Below are 21,796 nucleotides of genomic sequence, written 5' to 3' on the forward strand. Positions count from 1 at the left end.
TGTGTGCATAAACACATGATGAAGAGAAAGAATCAGGAGAGGAAGAAGGGGGAAATCAGAAAAGAAACAGATCATAAAGTCCCTGAGGCCAGAAGAGCTGGGCCACCAATGAGCCACCAGTGAGCCACCAATCAAAGAATTAAAATTAGCCTTTTGCTGATCCTAAGGGAAAGGAAAGAAACATGGAGTTAGATTCAGAAGAGTCTGCAGGTGGAAAAGGACGATGTGGTGGTTCTTCTAGTTTCTTCTTAAAGGATATATAAGGGTTCTTCCAGCTCTGTAAGAGGCCTTTTCCCACTCTGTGTCGTACAAAATACAGAACCAAGTACAGCATGTATATAATATTTATCGGACACCAAGAGCGATGTTTGATGTCTGCTACTGGTTCTAGAATTCTAGTCCGCCTCTTCCCCTACCAACGTCAGCCATCCTTTACTGGTGTAAAGCCTATCAGAGAAAAAGGGCTCCCATCATGGTCTCCAGAAACTGGTGGTAACTGTTCCCAAATCTGAATTCAGTAGAGCAGTGCTAGAAAACTTTTTATAGGTTTTATCCTGAGAATGACTACTATTTTCCATTTCTTGTGCCCTCTGCTCAGTAGAACTTAGAGAGCCTGGCGTAGCTGTTACTTTGTATTCCTTTAAGCTACTCAAAGCCCTCTCATGGGTGATTTTATGCATTGGCAAAAAGGTCATAGCTTTTCATCAGGAAAATAAAACAAGAGTTCTCTTTGGGGTCAGCCAATAGTTTATCAGCTGCTCATCAGAAAAAAAAAAAAAAAAAGCAACAACAATCGTTTAAAAGGACACACATAGTAAGAATGGGAGAAAGTGGGTACCGGAAAGAGCTGTTGACATTAAATTAAAATTTTAAATTAATCCCTTGTCACTTTAATAGTGCTGCCACATAATGGAAGATGTGTGTTTGTTTTCAAAGGGGGAAAAGTGTCCAGAAATTTGCACTCATCACTCCCTTAACTGTTATCAGGGAAGAAGCACAGGCTTACTCTGTCCAGCTGGACTTGGGGTAGTGTAAACAACTTTGCTAAATTGCTTGGCAGAACGTATCTGCAACAAATCATTAAATTCTAGAATTCACTCTATTAAAATCAAATCATTAGCCAAGAACAATTAACAGGCAACTATTTTCATGCAAAACAGATATAAAATAAAAATCAAGAGCAATACATATGGATGATTCTTTTTCATTCATAATTTTAGATGGTGCATAATGCAGACTATTGTTTCAGATCTTTGTTGCCCTCGGACAGCCATCTCTCTACAATGTAGAGTATTGTTTGAATACTGGAACAACCCAAGCTTTTTCTGTGTATCTAAAAGTCCCTGGATTAACATCCAAAAAAATCTGGCACTGCAACAAAGTTGACTTGTAACAAGTCTCAGCCTTTAAGCAAATTGCTTATTAATGCAGAACGAAAGTCGTTGTTCAGATCCTAATTAAGGTATGTTTCTCAAGTGTCCCCCAACTCTGCATTCACCAAAACTGGGCAGAATTTCTCAAACGCACCATTTCCCATTACAGCCTGGATAACAGAAGGCTTTGACAGGTGATGAAGACTGTGAACAAAAGACTGGCTGAAAACAAAGTTTGGACCAAAGCGTCCACCAGCTCTGTTTAAAAGTGACCAGGTGAGCAAGAAGGATGCTGGGGCGTCCACACATGTTCCACAGCCAAGATTCTCCACGCCTGAAGATAAGCTGGCTTCATATGGAAAAGACAAAGACATCTCCACTGTAAAAAGTCTCATAAGTAAGACACAAAAGAAGACATAGAAAATAATTCTGATTATACAGGGCTAAAAAAAAAAAAAAAACAACCAAAACAGACAAAACTTTGTGATGACCTCTTGGGGCTGAGAGGAATATGACAGGGAGAGAAAACTTGAGGGAGGTGATTGATTATTTCCTGACATGGTAGTGATTATAAGGTTGTTCCTTTTTAAACTACACATATGTTTTATGCATGTTTATGTACATACAACACATTTCATAATAAAAAATGTTGAGAGAGAGAGAGAGAGAGAGAGAGAGAGAGAGAGAGATAACCCAAGACTTAATACATACCAGCAGAGCACAGGCATTCCATATACATTTAAGAGAATGGATGCTGGGTGGGAAAAGGACAGAACTGTTTTCTGCAATCACTTACTAAATATACCTCAGTTTGTTATGTTTAGAGACTTCTTTGCAAACAAACAAAATATTAAAGAGTTCAGAAGGATCATTTAAATGGCCACAAATTAAAGATAACTTTAAGAATAGATTTTCTATTTTACTTAAGGGAAATAAACAGTCTTTCAACTAGTAGTAATTCACATTGTTAGGATTTAAACATAATCTGGATATAATACCCTGAAACTAAAACAATCTATAGTATTTTTTTTAAAAGGTGGGGGTGGGAAGTGCAGCAAAGGCGGCAAGATAACAAAGCAAACTGAAGGAAATAATTCCTTAGAATTTAGCAGAACACACAACATTCAGGAAGGCAAAGAGAGAACAAATGGAGAACGTAAAATCGTTTTCAGACTCTACTTTTAAAATTAAGTGTCCGTGGCTGAAGTTTTTGGGGGGAGGGGGGCATAGGGGGTGGCCGATATAGGAGTTGATTAAAAAATATAACAGGGAGAGGGACTATTTTGTAGAACAAACTGATATGGCTGAGCAAGACTAGAAAATACTTCCAATGAGCTCAGTATGCACGACAGAGATCCCACTAAACATAAACAGTCATTGAATAAATGCTCAGATAAGGAGATAAAACAAATCTAGCCAGAAACAATCCCTGGTAAGACTGGTTTTATAGATTTGTATACGTGCGTAAGTGCTAAGTCTGGATCCAATTTCTTCAGACAAAATCAAGTTTTCTGCAACAGCCTCACAATTGAGCAGAACAAGGCTGTACTGAGAGGTCTGGAATCTTCTCACATGCTGAGGGGGATTTTTTTGTATCTTATGGCATGTTTAAAAAAATCTTTACAGCAACAAATCCAAACACGCTAGGAATAGAAGTCCATGCAGACAATAGGGAAGGGAAGGGAAGGGAAGGGAAGGGAAGGAGGAAGGAAGGAAGAGAAATCTGCCTTCCAAAACAAAGCCATGTGTAGGCTCCAAGAGATAAACAGCCAAGTAAAATAATCCTTCCAGAGGAGAGTAGAGAAACGAGGGCGGAGAGCTAGAAGGAAGGAGGCTATAATCACACCTTCCCTTCACAAACTGTAATTTGAAGAAATACAAACTGGCCAGATCTCTCGCAGGAGATCTCTTGGGCTCACCTGGGCATGTTGTACTAACCAAGCTCCTTTCAGCCTTCCTCTCCTCTGCCTTCTCCTTCGGGTCTCGTCTCCTCCCCTCCCCTTCCCCCTCTCCCTGTCCCTCTTCCTCTCCCACTCTCTCCCTCTCTCTCTCCTCACTCCTGACCCTCTCCTGCAAATAAAATGGTAAAGTAAAACCAATTTCCACAGCAAAATAGTTGCAGATGTTCTACTTCGGAATACACCTCTGGATCAAGAGCTGGTCACTTGATACGCAGGCCTGGGGAACAGAGGGGGGTTCAAGTGGCTCCGCTCTGTGGCCTTTTCACCTCGACAGTACCCAATGCTCTAAGTTTTCCTGATGCCTCTGAACTCATTAGACAAAGGACACTAAACTGCTGCCGGTTAGACAGGCAGAAAACAAAAGAAATCCCTCACCTAACCTCGTGTCCCTGGCAGAGTCTCAGGCCACAACTCTTGTGTGCATTTTCCTTTCGATTCCAGAAAATTAATTTAAGTGCAGCCTGTGATGAAATAAGTGATAATTATGTTCTAAAACAATGAACAGCTCAAAATCTGAGGAACTCAGAATCTTAAGCTTTCCGATGATTGCAATATACAATTTATTCTTACTTTCTCCCAATATAAATCGCACTATTAAATTAAAAGGGGAGAATTCTTCTACCAAATTACACACTAATGGCTCTTAACCCATAATTAAAGTATCACTAACAGCAGCTTAAAGCCACGGCCAACCATGAGCACATTTATTAGGACCTATGTTTTCAGCACCACGTAATTATGTAAATATAACCGTCAGCCATCTTGAGAAAAATCAATGGTCTAACCAGTTCCCTGCTCCCTTGGGAAAACACTCTTGGTAAAGTGGCATTACACAGGGCCTCCTGCTCTGCACAGTCAGAAAAAAAGTAAGCAAACCTAAGCACCAGAGCAGAAGAAGCACAAATTCCAACAAGGCTGGTCACCCAGAGTCCTCATGACTCTTTCCTGAACATCCCAACAGCCTGGAAACCCAGACCAGCAACTGGCTTCAGAGCAATGAGGACTCCAGGACAGGTTCGCTGTGTGTTGTAATCCAAGATGCCACCCCTGTGGCTGGGAGCTGGCAGCTGGGAGCATCCCCAGGACCAAGCACAGTCCCTATCATAGAGGGGCTATTAATTAAGAAGACAAGACGTAAAATAATCTTGGAGGCAGGAATGCTGTAGAAAAATCAGAGACTAATCAAAACCACTGAATCCCCACCACAGCTCATTTCTGCCACAAACTTTCTGAATACACTTGAATGGACAACTTACCTCTCTGGGCTTCAGTTTCCTTGGCCAAAAAAAAAAAAAAAAAAAAAAAGTCAAATGTCTAAGATCTATCTAAGAGGCCCTGTACAGCTCTGCAATTATGAGATAATTAGAGAATACAAGATTCTTATAATGAAGTGCTAAATTGTACAGTAGGGACTACACCACCAGTGGAGAGATTTCATGGATTTTTTGAGTCAGCCACTTACTGAGAGCCAAACCGGGCACCGTGCCAGGACTCCGGGATGCAGTAGGTGCCCAAGAAAGACTGTCCTGCCTTCAGGAAGCTTTCCAGTCTACTAGCGGATTATTCTCAGGAGTTCACAGGGGAAAAACGAAGGCTGAGGTTGGCCTATGACCTCTTCACGGAGATAGAGGCAAAATTGGGGTTCGCGTGGGTATAATTTGAACATTCAATAGGGTCATAAGTTAACTATTGAGGGTTGTGGAAACAAACCATAAAGGTTTTGAAGAGACACATTAACACAAGCAGAGTTCTGCTAATTTTGCCCATTACCAATGAAGGTAGTTGGTTTCCAGAAATTAGATTCTTTCTGTCCTTGGCCAATCTTCTCCTTCTCCTACCAGTGGGCCCCACCCCAAACCTTCTTCCTTTATTTTCTTTTGCAATTATGCTTACAGACTACTAAGGTGAAAGCAGCAGTCACCGAGCAGAGTCCACATCTGAGCCACTGGAGTCGCTTTCCGTGTGGGATTTTAGAAAGGCCTTGTGTGCTACAAGATAATTGGCTAAAAAAGATCTAGTTGTGGGAACACTGCCACAGAGGCTGAAGAAAGACAGTGCAGACACATGGTTTATTTAGCAGAGTAGAGCCAAGTACAATACACAGGAATATGGTATAATTGACCTAGAGAATAAGAACAACCATCAACATCTTGATTTTTAAAACGAAAACTTCAGAAAATTAACTTGTCCCTTATTCTTAAGAGATGGAAAACTTGCCTGTGTCCTAAGTGAAATCAAATGCTGCCTACAACTGTACGTTCCATTTTCCAAATAACTTCCCTGGAATGCTGGTGAGCTGCTATGTTTAATACGAACCTTTCCAAAGTACTGGATTTACAATAATAGTAAAGGTTCCTACTTTTTTTACCAAAAAAAAAAAAAAAAAAATCCCATCTGAGATTTATGTTCATCTTCAAAAACACCCTTTGAGTTCAGAGCAGATGTGTGCAGTGTTTATACTAAGAAAACCACCAGGGCATAAACTACCCACTATAAACACCACTCAAATTTTGCTGTGCTTTTCTTCATTTCCTGTGTATTTATTTTGGTGTTAAAATAATGTTAACTTTCGTAGTAAGGAAAATAGCAGCAGATGTTTAAACCAAACAGACTATAGCAAATCATCCTACGTATCTACTCAACTTTCAAAATCAAAGTTTCTTCCTCCCAAACAGACAGGGGGCTGCAAGCAGACTACTTTCGGGTGTCATTGCACACTACGGAACAACAAATCAACCTGGACAAGTTTTCCATAAGCTTTTCCTCACTACCCCCAACTGGAGATATAAAAAATTAATGTGGTATCAATTTCCTCTCAATCCCTATACTCCTCTCTTAGGCTGATCATTACGTTCTGTTTTGAAAATATCATATTACTCAACGACAAAGACAAGCCAACAGATATTGCCTTAAAAGTTTTGATTTCCTGTTCACTGAGAAAAAGAAAAGTTTAAAAAACTACAGTATGTTAATTTCACAAGCAACATTTTAAAGGAGTGTCTGCCTTTTAAATGAGTGACTTCAGAAGCAACAGGCTACTCAAAGAAGCAGATTCAAAGAAAGCAATTCACCAAAAATCTCTTTAACGGAACAAGCAGGAGTTTAAAAATATATACCTTAAAAAAAATTCTTAAGTATGAGATCTTTATCCACAGAGTTAAGTAAAAAACAGTATGAATGAGATTTTATTTTCCTTGAAGGGGAAAGGGTTAGTTTTCAATTGATTAGACAACAGGCCTGCAATTTTTACATGAAAAATTCAAGTTTCTTCAATGTTTTCTTTTTCAAAAGAAATATTCAGTTCACTATTAAGAGAAAACATGGAAACTACCCGTCCTGAATCAGAAAGGAGATGTCTCCTCCTCGATTTGTATGTGGTTACAACAAAAAACACTCCTCCTGCCAAGCTGAATTCCCCCGGAGATGCCTCTCCGGCCACTCAAACCCTGGCCATTACCACTTTTTCAAATCGCACGTAGATAATGTTCCAACAGATTAAGAAATCACTTTTTCTCTTCTTCCTACTAACAGAGACAGCTTGAAACACTACAAGCCAGTGGGGAAACACCTCATGGATTAGCAGGAGGCAATAAACAATAAGAATTTAGCGTAGGTTCTTTCTTTCTTTCTTTCAATTTAGCTTTCTGGTTGGTGCATTGTGCAATCACTTCCACAAGGGACTGGAGTGTGGAGGGAACATCCTTCAATGTCAGAACTCTCTCAGCGCTGTACAGGAAATGGGAAGTCAGACAAAGAGCCAGTCTGTGCTTTGTGACATGGGTGCCCTTCCAGTCCCCTAAACTGAACAGAAAAATTCTTCATTGTTTGGGACAATCACTCCTGAAAACAAAAACTCACTGTAACTTTCCGTTCCCCTCTCCATGAAAATCCAAAGCACTGACTGCAATACAGTATAAATACTGTCCACAGTGTAGGTTTAAAATAAGTATCAAAGCAGGGAAAGAAAGAAAGAAAGAAAAAAAAAAAACCCAACACGTTTAACTTTTACTGGGTCCTGGAAGTTCTTCCTCTAAAGAAAACAGCAACAGAAATAAAAAATAATCATATAATCAAGAGTTAAAATTTTGAAGAGTTAGTATGTTGCAAGCAAAAAGCAAACTTTTAACAGTTTATATTTCACCGCCTTCCCTCCCCCACCGTAACCCTGAAGGCTAAGATAGGGAACAACAAACTTTGTATTGAAAATTGTACATAACAGACACTCGCCTTTCAAAGCCCCCTGAAATCCAAAGAAAGAGAACAAAATACACAGAAGGCATTCAGAACCCTAAAGGAGGAGTGGCCTTGACAAAAGCAATGGAAGAGCAATTTCTAGAACAGAACCTCTACCTTCATAGCACAGGATGCCGATATTGTTGTTCATCTTGTCCAAGTACTGGTAGTTCAACAGATCCATCTTCATAAATAGCATTTATTGGGCTAGCACAGAAAACCAGCTCTCTGCTTTCGCCCCAAAAGAGTACGTTTCAAAAATCAGTTACTGCTGAGTAGCTCCTGGCTTTCTCTTAAACTTCACAAAGATGGGAGGCCCAGCCTCAGATGATCAAAACAAAGTATGTAAAAGTTAAAAAAAAAAAAAAAAAAAAAAAAAGAAAAGAGAAAAGAAGAAAAACGAAAAAAGAGGGGGGAAAAAACACACGCACAAAAAAAAATCAAACTCGCACAAAACCCTTCAAGGGTTTATTTGTAGATGGTCTATGTTTTGTATCCTCAATCAAGCACTTAGAAACCGTTTCTGAAGTCTTTACGAGTCTTTCTTCGAAATAAAAAAGGAGTGGAAACGAAAAACACGAAGCACATTTCCTAGGACAAAGCCACGCTCGCTTTCCTCACAGCCCGCTGCAAGTTAACTGCGCTGACATGCTGGCTATGCTTGGTATGACTCGTATGTAAACGAGCTTCCTCTTCCCAGCGGGAGGGAGCACGGAGCATGCTCACTGAATCCCTGGAGCTCTTCAAATGTCAGGGATATTTTCTGCACAAGATCAGTCTCTAAATGTATTAAGTGTTTGAAAGAAAGAGAAAGAGGAGGTGGAGAGCCTGCACAGAGGGGCCGTGCAGAGCTGCTCTTGACGGGAAGCAGGCTTGCCACTGCACAACCGGAGGAGGAGAAAGAAAACCCAGGAAGTTTCTTTTTCAGGAGCTGAGTAAAAAGTAAAAAATCCATCATGGAAGCAAACGTCCGTGGAACTTAACTTTGCTGTCCCTTCCTGTTGGGGTTCAGAAACCACAGTGGTTTTGCTGTGGGATATATTCCACCCATATTTGTAAGGCTCCTTTTTTCTTTCAAAATTGTTTTATAATATCCATTTTTACTTTAACAGTGTTTCAAATTCTGATGTTAATGTTAACATGTAACTTCTCTCATAATCTTCATAACAACTCACATGAACAGGGCAGGGATGGTATCACCTTTTTACAGCAGAAGAAACTGAAGCTCAGAGGGATTAAATGACTGGCCCATGACCCCAAAACAGTTGGTAGAACTAGTTTTAGGATTTTTTTTCCCCTAATAACTTTTCAAAAAAAAACAAAAACAAAAACAAAAAAACAAGGAGGGAAAGAGAGAAAAAGAAGAAACAGAGAGAGAGGGGCGAATAAGCAAGTAAGACTGATCTACCCAAAACCAAATGCCTACTTGAAATGATGGGGTGTGGGGCAGAATAAAATTATTTTCATTTTGCACATATGAAAGCTGTTCCATCTGTGTATTCGTGGCTAGTAGCATGCTGCTATGCTGTTCCTTACTGGAAGGACCAGAGCCTTAAACTTTGCATATCTCCAGTATCTAGCACAAGCAGGTACACAAAAGCTGTTTACTGAATGAGTAAATCACTGAACGTTCAGAGCCTTTGGCACATGAAGAGCACACCAGCAAATAGGGAGAAAAATAGTTTTATCTTTGCAGACTGTAGCTAGCTCTTGGCCCCACAAATAGAATAATAATTCACCAAAGGAAGTGTTCATATGTTGATATTATTGTATGCTATTTGGAGACTTAGAAAATATCAAGGAATGTGTTATACTGTAGACCAAGACCTGAAATTTTAATATGCTAAAATAAGAGTTGAATAAATAATTTCAAGGGCTTATATGTTAAAAATCCAGCGGCAGTTGCATTTTGGATAATAGGCATGCACACAGCAAGTTGTTCTAATCAAGTCTTATCAGGAGATTCATACAACACCCAATACTACTGCCATCACTGGAGAGCTGTAGGTGAAGCAGACAACAGAAAAATGAAGCTTTAATTTATAAGGGTATTTATTAACACTAGGTTACATATCCTAGAGTCTGAATAAGCTATGCTGAAAAGATACATATACTATCAATTATAATTAAAATAATGGCATTTGGCAGGGAGGGTCAGAAAAAAAGCTCTTAGAGCATCTACTATACACAGATTATTGCATTTCAAACAATCTCAATATCTTTAAGCATCAGATCAAATTCAAATGATAGTTGTAGAGTACAATCACTGTGCTGTTCTTTGACATAAGGTCTCAATCAAAAAACATGATGAGTCATTAGCCTGTCCCCTACGGGAGAAAGCTGGCTGCATATTAGAATTAACGTGGACTTTAAAAAAATCCTAGTGCTGAGGTGGCATCCCAAACTAATCTGAGGAGGTGAGACCCATGGTCTGTATCATTTCTGAAGAGTCCTGGGTGATTCTAATATGCAATCAAGGTTGAAAACCACTGCTTTTATCTGAGGGGAAAAAAAAAATTACCCCCCTTAAGATACTTCATTTTAAACCCTTCTTCTGAGAAGGTTTTCTTTTTAAAAATATAGTGGTTTTAGGAGCTCCTGGGTGGCTCATTCGGTTAAGCATCCGACTCTTGGTTCGGCTCAAGTCATGATCTCATTGTTTGTGAGTTTGAGCCCCACACCATGCTCTCACAGTGCAGAGCCTGCTGGGGATTCTCTCTCCCTCTCTCTCTGCCCCTCCCCACTCACGCTGTCTCTGTCTCTCTCAAAAGTAAACTTAAAATAAAATATAGTGCTTTAACTAGATTTAAACAAAAACAGTTGTAAAGATAGGAGTACTTAGTAACTTCCCCTAAATGACCCTGTGTCACTTACAATGGGATTCTCTCAGCCTGAGTGGGTCCCCTAAGTGTACCTTGATTTGTGTTCAGAATGATCTGTGGCAAAATTCCCAGCACCCAGACCCATCTTCCCTACTCATGTAGGAAGCCAGTGTGGTGCTACTCACAAGTGGTCCACAGAGGGGTTCAAGAAATGGATGCTACTATCCATAAGAGAGAGATACAGAAATGGAGAGTGCACATTTCCAAATTTTTATAGCAGTTTGACAGAGTAATTTTATGTCTCTTAAATCTTCATTTTAAAAAATGAGCACTGGGGCGCCTGGTTGATTCAGTAGATGGAACATGCGACTCTTGATCTTGGGGTTGTAAATTCGAGCCCCACATTGGGTACAGAGACTACTTTAAAAAAAATTTTTAGGGGCGCCTGGGTGGCTCAGTCAGTTAAGCATCCAACTTCGGCTCAGGTCATGATCTTACAGTCCGTGAGTTCGAGCCCCGCGTCGGGCTCTGTGCTGACAGCTTGGAGCCTGGAGCCTGCTTCGGATTCTGTGTCTCCCTCTCACTCTGCCCCTCCCCCTTCATGCTCTGTCTCTGTCTCAAAAATAAATAAACATTTAAAAAAATTTTTTTAATAAAAATTTTTAAATGAGGGTTTATTTTTTCCATATTTCTAGTTATTGAGTTTCGTTGTATTTTACAAAGTATCAATAAAGCCTGGCAGGAAAAAAAAACAAAAAATGAAAACCCTAGTTTTCCACCCAGACGGTGTGAGAAGCCCTGTGCAGATGGCTGGCTACTTACAAAGGCCGGACTGCAGCGCAGTGAACTCCCTCCACAGCGACGGCCTTCAGCCCAGCTCTGCACATCTTTCACCTCCTGCTTGAAGCACACTGAATCGCCTACTTTAAAACCACAGTGTTTCACTTCTCAGTGCATATGTTCTCTCTTTGTCCAAGACTTTTCCCGCCTGTCTACCCAGCAAACACACCCATTCTTCCCTCAAGACTTGGCATACGCCCCTCTCATCCAATGGGAACCCCTTCCTTCCATGTCCCTACTCCCTGCCCCTATCATCTCACCAGGTATATACTTCTAACCACGTCTAGACTTCAAGAGCAAGAACTATGGCTTCTTCACTTCTTCAAGGTCTAGCATAAACCTGCCACATGGTAGGCCATCAATGAACTCTTGTTGAATAAAATCAGTAAGGTTACACAGTAGGATTCACAGGTAGATTCCCCATCCAACCGCCCACCCCAGCACACACTGTATTACCTAACAAGGTTTCCCAAACTGGATTCTGTCGATATCTTTTGGTGCCACAAGTTCTCACATTTGAGGAACACTCATCGGGATTCTGAATGCACTTCAGGTTGCAATCCACATACTGGAAGATGTCAATGCTTCAAGCTAATTTGCAGGCTAATAATATATTCATAATTGAAGTACCAACAGAATTGCTTTTAAGGAAACTGGCAAGATGGTTGTAAATTTTATCCACAAAAAAGCCAGGTAAGAAGGTCTACCTTTTTTTTTTAAACGAGCAAAGAACAAAAGAAAGAAATGAATAACCAATACATTTTTGAAAACTATTCAACCTTATTCATAAAGAAATACATTTTTAAAAATCAAGTGATTTTGTATCTGCCTAATTCAACAAAAAAGACTTTTGCATCTTATTTCGTGCTGGTGAGGTGAGATGCCAGTAGAATTTGTGTTTACTGCTATTGAAATATAAACAGAAAATGCCTTTCTACAAAGCAGTCTGACATCATATCAAGCTACAGATACTAACGACAGAATATTATGCGGCTATAATTCCTTCAAAAATAGAATGACACAAGGGGCGCCTGGGTGGCTCAGTCAGTTGAGCAGTTGACTTTGGCTCAGGTCATGATCTCACAGTCCGTGAGTTCAAGCCCCGCGTCGGGCTCTGTGCTGACAGCTCAGAGCCTGGAGCCTGCTTCAGATTCTGTGTCTCCCTCTCTCTGACCCTCCCCTGTTCATGCTCTGTCTCTCCCTGTCTCAGAAATAAATAAAACGTTAAAAAAAATTAGAAAAAAAAAAAATAGAATGACACGAGGAAGTGCTATAATATGTACTGTATAACAGTACTACATAGGTTAACTGAATACCATCAAAATAGGATATAAAAGCAGTGTGTATTCTGGACACCAATTTTGCTTCTAAATTAATGAATATATACACATACATAGAGAAAAAGTGTGCCTTAAAGAGACAGTAAAGAGTATCAAAATAACAGTGCCTGTCTTTGAGTGACGGGCATTTTTGACATTTTTCTGTATTTCTAATTTACCTACAAAGAGTATATTTCCATACAGAATCAGGTGAGGGTGCAGGTTCCCCACTTATTAAAAAGCAGGTGCATAATGAGAAAACATGCCCTGGTGAGGCCTAAGTGGTGAATCATATGTTTGTTTGTTTTTTTAACACCGCAATACACCCTTTTAATTTAGATTTAACAACTAAAGATGCCAAACATGAGACCTTTGTAAGATTCAAAGACGTTTAAGATGTTTATTCAAAGATGTCCTAAAGAAACTAAAAAGAAACTCCGTGTACCGGGGTGCCTGGGTGGCTCGGTCAGGTGGGCATCTGACTTCAGCTCAGGTCATGATCTCACACTCCGTGAGTTCGAGCCCCACGTCAGGCTCTGTGCTGACAGCTCGGAGCCTGGAGTCTGCTTCAGATTCCGTGTCTCCCTCTGTCTGTGCCCTTCCCCTGCTCGTAGTCTCTCTCTCTCTTTCTCAAAAATAACTAAACATTAAAACATTTTTTTAAATAAGAGAAAATTCCCTGTACTTTCAACTTTCAGAACACGTAGACATGTGTGCATATACTTTCTGTCTTCTGTTGTTTACTAGTTATTTCACGTATTAGTATCGATTCCCCAAACAGACCCTAAGCTTCTGGAGAGAAAAAATGGAACTTCAGTTTTTGGTATAAAGCTCCCCACAGCATACACTAAGCGCTCCCTAAGTATTCACCATGGCAGCATCTCAACACCTTTGTGGGAAAATGATGGCCAAATGGTGACAGCAGCCCAGGCTGGTTACTAGGTTAAATCGCTGGATTTGCTAGAGAGTGGATTACCAATTCAGAATAGAATCACCAAAACTGTGAGCTGCTTAATAAAAGCCGGGAGATCAAATTCACTCTCCAGACACTTTTTTTTTTTTTTTAATTTTTTTTAATTTTTTTTTATTTTTTTTTATTTTTTTTTATTTTTTTTTATTTTTATTTATTTTTGGGACAGAGAGAGACAGAGCATGAACGGGGGAGGGGCAGAGAGAGAGGGAGACACAGAATCGGAAACAGGCTCCAGGCTCTGAGCCATCAGCCCAGAGCCTGACGCGGGGCTCGAACTCACAGACTGCGAGATCATGACCGGGCTGAAGTCGGACGCTTAACCGACTGCGCCACCCAGGCGCCCCTCCAGACACTTTTTTTAAAAACAAAATGCTCTCGTTAGAACATGTAGAGAGAAGGGAACTTTTTTTTCATTTGGATTTTTTTAAGTTTTTATATTTAAATTCCAGTTAGTTAACATACAGAGTAGTATTAGTTCCAGGTGTATGTGATTCAACACTTTCATACAACACCCAGTGCTCATCACAACAAGTGCCCTCCTTAGTCCCCCATCACCTATCTAACCCATCCCCCACCCAACTCCCCTCTAATACCATCAGTTTGTTCTCTGTATAGTTAAGAGTCTGTTTCTTGGTTTGCCTCTTTCACTCTTTTTTTCCCTATAATCATTTGTTTTCTTTCTTAAATTTCACATATGAGCACAATCATATGATATTTATCTTTTTCTGACTGACTTACTTTACTTAGCATAATATTCTCTAGCTCCATCCACGTTGTTGCAAATGGCAAGTTTACATCCTCTTTTATTCCACTGTGCACATACACCCCGTCATCTTTATCCATTCATCCATCGACGGACACTTAATCCGCTTCCATAATCTGGCTATTGTAGACAATGCTGTTATAAGCATCAGGGGACATGTATGGAGAAGGGAATATTTTAATGTTAAGTCTAACAATAATCTCTTCAAAGACACTGGGAAATATAAATAACCCTACTGCGTTATTTGGCTCCTCCAGAGGATTTAACTGCTCTCTTCTTCCCAGGATTCTAAGTTAGAATACTTAACTAGTGTTTTTATTTTAAAGTATTCTCTTTACTGAGCATTTATTCTCTTCAAATCACTGTAGCCTGATATATGAATAACAATCACAACAGACCTAACCAAAAGATGAAAGGAAGCTTGACTATACCTTGACTTAATGTATCAGTTGAACAAGAAGTTGGCTGTCTAAAAATATTTCAAAGCATCTCTAGAATCCACTGCCATTTATGGGTACATTCCTCAAAATAATACGACAGCAGCAAGAGTAAAGATGATGCTGATGCTTGCACAACACTTGCTTGGTCAAGGCACTTTCCCTTTTTTATCTAATTATAGTAATTACTAAGACAAAGGTCTTAATGAACCTAGTCTTAAAATGTCTTAAAATCAAAAGTCTTAAATGAACCTAGACTGCGTGTGAAGAAAGAAGACTTAAGAAACCAAACTTCCTTTTCTGTTAACTATTATTTAGAATGCAGAGTTCTGTGGCTCATTAAAGGCCTAGCTACAATCCCAACTTCTCTAAGAACCCCATTAGCTCAGATTAATCTGTATCATTCCACCTTATTTTAGATATACTGCGCTTAATTCTAAAACAAGGGAGACTATGAGATAATTTATGTATCTCTCCCCAACCAGTTTATAAAGGCTGCTTTGCACACAGTAGGTCTTCAAAAACATAGCTGTTGAGCTGAAGGAGATACCAAAACAAAACAATTTTCAAATGCCTCAAGTATCCATGAGGTGAACCTACATATCTATTAGGCTTCCTAGATCACTGAATTTCCTTTCAAGGAAAGACTTCCTAAGTATACAGTAAAATATTGCTTATTTCTCTAACTTGGAGCTGCTCACAGTGAAATGATGAAAAATAAACAGTATTTTGTCAAATTTTTCACAAAAGCAAAAACCATTAAGCTATATGTCTTGACTTTTATTGTGAATAAAATAGTGCCATTTCTAAGTTAAAACACTCTCAACTTTAAGATTTTATTTTTAAAGTAATCTCTATACCCAACGTGAGGCTCAAATTCACGACCCCAAGATCATTGCACGCTCCATTGACTGAGAGAGTTCAGGCTCCCCAAAACACTCTCAACTTCAATTAAGTATTAGTAGATTATTTGCTGTAATATAGTAGTACTTTAACACAAATAAATGTACAGTACTCTAAAAATAACTTTAAAATGGTTCTTCAAAACAAAGATTTAAACTTTCAATACAACAGCACCCTCTAGGGGTGAATTTTAAAATGCAAAGATAATTTTGAGAAGGCAAACTGCACAATTTGGGCCATTCTCATCTGATATACATTATATTTCAAACACAGTGAGCCTATTTTATTTAAAAGTCACACAATGAGCCTCCTATTTTGTTTAAAAGTCACAGCAAATATCTTTTTTTTTTAATGGGATACTGCTTTTTACTCATAAGATAGGCGAGTTTATTTTTTATTTATTTATTTTTTTAACGTTTATTTATTTTTGAGACAGAGACAGAGCATGAATGGGGGAGGGTCAGAGAGAGAGGGAGACAAAGAATCCGAAACAGGCTCCAGGCTCTGAGCAGTCAGCCCAGAGCCCGATGCGGGGCTCGAACTCACGGACTGCGAGCTCATGACCTGAGCCGAAGTCAGACACTCAACCGACTGAGCCACCCAGGCGCCCCAAATATCTTTTAACAAACAGTTGAACTGTCACTAAACTCTGCAAAAATTAAAATACCAACAAAACTAGTTCAATTGTTCTCAAATGACTGAATAGGAAATCTGCTTTATTAACATGATTTAAGATATAAGTAGCATTTAAAAGTACTATTTTATATATATATAGAGAGAGAGAGAGAGAGAAGTGCAATTGACATATACTATATTGGTTTCAGGTGTACCACATAGTGAATCAATATATATATCTACATGCACACACATACATATATATATACATATATATATATATATATATATATATACATTGCCAAGTGATCACCATGATAAACTTAGCTAACATCTTTGACTTATGTCTTAAATCAGAATAAATCAGTACTGGGAGAAGGAATTGAATCAATTAGCATTTAAGGAAGGAGAAACCCTTGCAAAACACCATAACATTAGTTTACAACTAGTACCTTATATGCTTAACGACACAAATGTTTTCTTGTAACATTTTATTATTATTTTAGAGGTTTTCATTACTAAAAACAACGTAGGTTCAGTAAATCCCATCCAAAGGACCCTCACAAATAAAATATTATTCTGATATTCACATTCTCACAAATCCTAATCACCCATAGATGTATCCCTTCACAGTTGGCTAGAATTGCTTTCCATGGTAAAAATCAGAGAAGAAATCCAATGAAAGAAAAGTCCCAGGTATTTAACATACGAAGGACTAAAATCACTGGTAGTCCCAATATGTGACCCAATCTTCAATTAACAGTTCAATCTGCCTTCACAGTGCTTTAGTACACAGCATTTTTCCACCTCCAAAATCACCCATGCACCCAGTCAGGATCCAGTCTAGAACACAGATCCCACACCAGGCATTTTAAAAGAGAATTTTAATGCTTCCCTGCCTGTGCCCCCTTCTAGTAACTACTTCCATAAGGTAATCATTATCCTAAGCTTTAACAGTGTAAATTAGTTGGACCACTTCATACAAATAGAACCATGTACTCTTCTATGTGTGCCATGTACGCTTCTGTGATTGGATTCTCTCAACTTGTTTACGAGTGGTGCCTTTATTTCTATATGTGGCTGAAAACTCATTCCTCTTCACTGCTGTATAGCATTCTGTTGCCCTAAGAGACGACACTTCTTCCAGTTCACTGTTGATGGGCATCTCGGCAGTTTCTATTTGGGGGCTATTCTGTTTGCCACCAATATTCTTGGCACATGTCTTTGGTGAGCATACGGCTGCCTTGGGTTTTGTTTGTTTGTTTCTGGTGAGAACTGAAATCAGATTAATATATATCTTCCCACTTTATTTTTTTTACAGCTTTACATTTTTTAAATCTTTTCCACTGAAGTATAGTTGACACACCATGTTGATGCACAAGTGTAGTTGGACACAGTGACAATGCAGCAGTCGTACCAATACATACACCTGCCAGAGCGTAGGGACTTTAGGGTGCTCCACATCCTTGCTTTTCCACCTTTTCATTCCCACTACTCTGCTAAGTGTGGACCAGCCACACTGCGGTTTTACTTTGCACTTCCCTGCCCGATAGTAAAACTCCTAAATGCTCGTACGAGGCAGAAGGACAGGATTCACCACACGGACAGAGGGAAAGAGTCTAAGCCAGTGCCTCTTAACCAGGCAGTTGTGCTGCCCCCCACCTGGGGGACACTGGGCGACGCCTGGTTGTCATAACTTGGGAGCGCTTACTGGCACCTAACAGATGGAGGCCAAGGACACTGCCAAACGTGCTACAATACAGAGGGCAGCCCCCACAACTTAGAATTAGCTAGGCCAAAATGGCAATGATGTCATTATCAAAAAACCCTGGTTTAAGCAAACAATTATTAGAATTTTTCTCCTTAGCCATACAATCAACAGCTGGTACAGCTCAAGAGGCCAATTTCCTATTTTCTCAATAGGTTATTTTCTCCCTAAAGTTGAAGGGACAGAAGACAAAGGACACATGCTGCATGTTGGGCACGGTCAAGGGCGCAGCATTACCTTCTTTCGCATACCTTGTTTCTTTTTTAATCCTCACAACCATGCTACTAGGTACTATCACAGTTTTAGAGGATGAGGAAACAGGTATCAGAGAGGCTAAGTGTCTTGTCCAAACTCACACAACAGTGGTAGGTCTGGATCTGAAGCTGTGCTTTTTCACTACACCGAAGGTCTTACGTTTACTAAAAATAAGGAGAGTTTTTTTAAGTCCACAAGGATTGTTGACTTGCAAGGGATGAGTTTCACATTAGCTTTGCAAAATGCCACTGAATAAAAACTGGGTCTAAAAAATAAATCATTGGCAATGTTAAGATTAACACGCACCTGTAAGAACTGTACCTTAAAATTTTTAAACAAATACATCTTCCCCACAACACTGTGAGCTCTCTGAAGTTAGGTCATGTCTTATTTCTTGTTGGGTATGCCTAAACATACTCCTAAACTCCTACAGGAGTAGGCATTTAAAGTTCCCTGGATTAGTGACCTAAAACCCCAGTGAGGGAAAACAAGAGTCCTCATAAAGCGAGCAGATGGTTCAGACTGTATTTTTTTCACCCAGTCAACTATATTTAGTATCAAGTAGAATAAAGAGGTTTTGATTGCAAATATTCAATTAGGTCAAATAACAGTCAATACCATCAAATTCTCTTCACAACACAAACAATTCAATTTTTCCAAGGATGGATTTATATGCATTGCCCTGTCAACCATCCTTCAACGTTTTCACTGATGCTTCTATCTGAGAGGGCGTTACGGTCTTAAGGCCACCAGAAATCCACTGGCCAGAAGAGCAGTTTCCAATCCTGGATACACATCACCCAGGAGGCTCTGAAAGCCATATCTGGAAGGTGATTTAATAAATCTGGGGAAGGACACAGTGGGGCCCTGAAAGATGTATTTTGAATTTACACCCAGGAAACAGCTGTGCTCAGTACAGTTTAATAATAGCTCCCCATATAATTCTCACATGTGGCCCGTCCCCCTGAGGTTCAGGAGTTCTGCACTGGGGATGTTGAGCTGAAATTAGTAAAAGAGCATTAAGCTGAGGAAACCCCTTGCCATTCACACCCTCCAGAGTTCAAGAGCATCCCAATGAGTTACTCCTGGACAGGACTAGGGGGCGACGTGAGCCAACTTTAGACACAGCTCAACCTCGTTTCCACTGAGAAGCTGGACTGTGAACCCCATAATTTGACTTTACACAGTGTAAGAGACAACTGAGGCCCGCATTCTCAGCCTTCTTCAACCACTGACGTTCAGTAGCCAGAATAAAACCAGAAATTTATAAACTGCCAATATTCAACTGTTTTGAGACCTGAAATGCATACACCTGGCTTTCCTACTTATCCTCACGTGGGTAAGGGTGTGTAGTGTGTGAGGGGTCCTGGAAACAAGACAGGGCATTTACTGGTGGAGCAGAGTAGCATTTCCACAGTGTGTATGTCTAGTCAAGGCTGGTGATGGTGAATTTTTAGTGACTTAGAGCACCATGAATCTCCCTTCAGAGGACTTAGACAGCTGTAATGTCACACTGGTATGGTCCTCTGATTAATATCTATCTTATCACTGTTTCCCCAGTCCATTACACACTGTCTGGCACCTGGCAGGTGATCAATATAGAACTAGGTTTCTAACCAGACTTAGAAGACTAGCGATATTCCAGCCTCCCGAGGAATCAGTGAGTACTGTGGACCCAGGAAGAGTAAACCACAGCCCTGGAGGGAGGGGCGTGGGGGGGGAGGGGGGAGGCAGACCCTAAGGAAAGGGAGAAGAGGGCCTAGGAATTAAGGGCTAATCCAAGGAGGAAGGGCTGTAGGGGAATAGGGCCATCCACAGAGGAAGCCAGGAATGGGGAGGCAAAAGAGGAGAAAGAAGGTAAAACTGGAAGCTGATAGCCATGATAAGCTTACCCCTTGCACTCTGCAATCTCAGACTGGCATTCCAGTAGGAAAAAAGCACTAGAGTCAGTCAGAAAAGTTAGGTTCCTATCCCCTAGAGAATTTTCCTTCTTCCAGCCTCAATTTCCTGATCTGCAAAAGAAGGGTGATAAAACTTCACTTACCCATTACATAGGGCAGCCAAGGACCCAGGGAAGGACAGCTATTACAGCAATGCATGAATTACAAAGCACATACAAATGGAGTGAATTATTACTGCCATTCTTTCCACAGATGATGAGGTTTCTTGGTATCCCGTGAGGAGAAGCAGAGCCTGTTCAGACATTAGACTGCCCTGCCCACTCCCGACTCCCAAAGAACTTCAAACAGAAACATCTATAAAAACGCGGGAACAAAGGTCGACTTTTTGCCGGTTAGCAGTTTCCTTATGCTTAATTAGACCTATGTGGATTTCTGAGAGTCCAGGAATGCCCCTGCCACATACCTCTTCTGTGCATCCTGAGGACGGAAAAGTAATTTAAGACAGCTGTGGATCTGCAAAGGAATCTGCACACCCAAAGGAATCCGCACACATCTTTTTTAACTTTAAAAATACGACCTTGATGCATGTTCAGTTAAATTTAGCAACCTTACCCTAAAAGCTGTCAAATATTTAAAAATCACAGCGACTACTTCCCCATTATTTAAATGGAACAAAAGCTTCTCCTGCAGACTGTGTTAAAAACAGGGATCTGACACCAGAGCGGATTTACTCAGCTGACCTCACACAAATGTACTTCCTTTACTTACATATTTCCCCAAGCCTCATTTCTTTCTAATGCACCATGCATCCCCCTTCAGTAAACAACATTCTTCCTTCAACCTCTATGGTGCATGCATCAGCCTTAAAATTCTAAGGTTCTGGGTAATTCCTCTGTTCCCTTTTGCCCTTCATCCATACCCAACCTTAGGCTGCCACGTTCATTTGCAATCTCAAGACAGAATTTCATGTTTTGGATAATAAATGGCAGTAATTATTACTTAGAGATGGCTGTTGCTGCTGGGTTTATGGAGGTTTTTCTTAGGTTTTTCCGACTTGAAGGCATGTGGAGAGAGTGTGTGTGCTATACTTCCCAGGGCAAAAAAAAAAAAAAAGAGGACACACGCACACTTTTACCCTAACAATGGACATGAAGATATTGTTTAGATCATTTCCTGGTAGTTTGAATTAACAATAGTAACAAAGGGCAAGAGGGCTTAAAGTAACCAAAAGTTCTACATTTCTTGGGGAGAACACGAAGGCGAGCCAAGCCACCACTACCTAGAGGAGATCTGGCTTTTCAGCTCAATAAGAATGAAAACATCTAGGGGCGCCCTGGTGGCTCAGTGAGTTAAGCAGCTGACTTTATCTCAGGTCATGATCTCGTAGTTCATGTGTTTGGGCTCTGTTCTGACAGCTCGAGCCGGAGCCTGCTTCGGATTCTGTGTCTCCCTCGCCCTCTGCCCCTCCCCCCACTCATGCTTGCTCTCCCTTTCTCTCTCTCTGTCTCTCAAATAAACTTTTAAAAAACGAAAAGATCTAAAATTCCCGGTTGTCTTTAGTTCCAGGTAAGGCTAGTTACTAGAGGGTTAAGCAGCCTAACCACCCCTAAACGTTTCACATATAATCCTATTA

At 40.2% G+C, this 21,796-nt stretch overlaps 1 protein-coding gene across 7 annotated transcripts in view; it reads right to left on the reverse strand.

Moving 5' to 3' along the window:
- VGLL4 (vestigial like family member 4) overlaps positions 1-21,796 on the reverse strand; it is a 167,483-nt gene that overhangs the window by 73,164 nt on the left and 72,523 nt on the right. The window contains exon 1 of one of the 7 annotated variants that reach the window (XM_045051962.1): positions 7,685-8,359. The exons of 4 other annotated variants lie outside the window; for them this stretch is intronic. In XM_045051962.1, coding sequence (XP_044907897.1) covers positions 7,685-7,766 — 82 coding nt within the window. In that variant the 5' untranslated portion in view covers positions 7,767-8,359. Of the gene's footprint in view, positions 1-3,292; positions 3,490-7,684; positions 8,360-21,796 lie in introns of those variants that run through there. 2 more of the 7 variants (XM_003982490.6, XM_045051966.1) reach the window with 2 other exon arrangements.

The sequence above is a fragment of the Felis catus genome, chromosome A2, assembly GCF_018350175.1.
Source record: "Felis catus isolate Fca126 chromosome A2, F.catus_Fca126_mat1.0, whole genome shotgun sequence".
Classification (NCBI taxonomy): Eukaryota; Metazoa; Chordata; class Mammalia; order Carnivora; family Felidae; genus Felis; species Felis catus.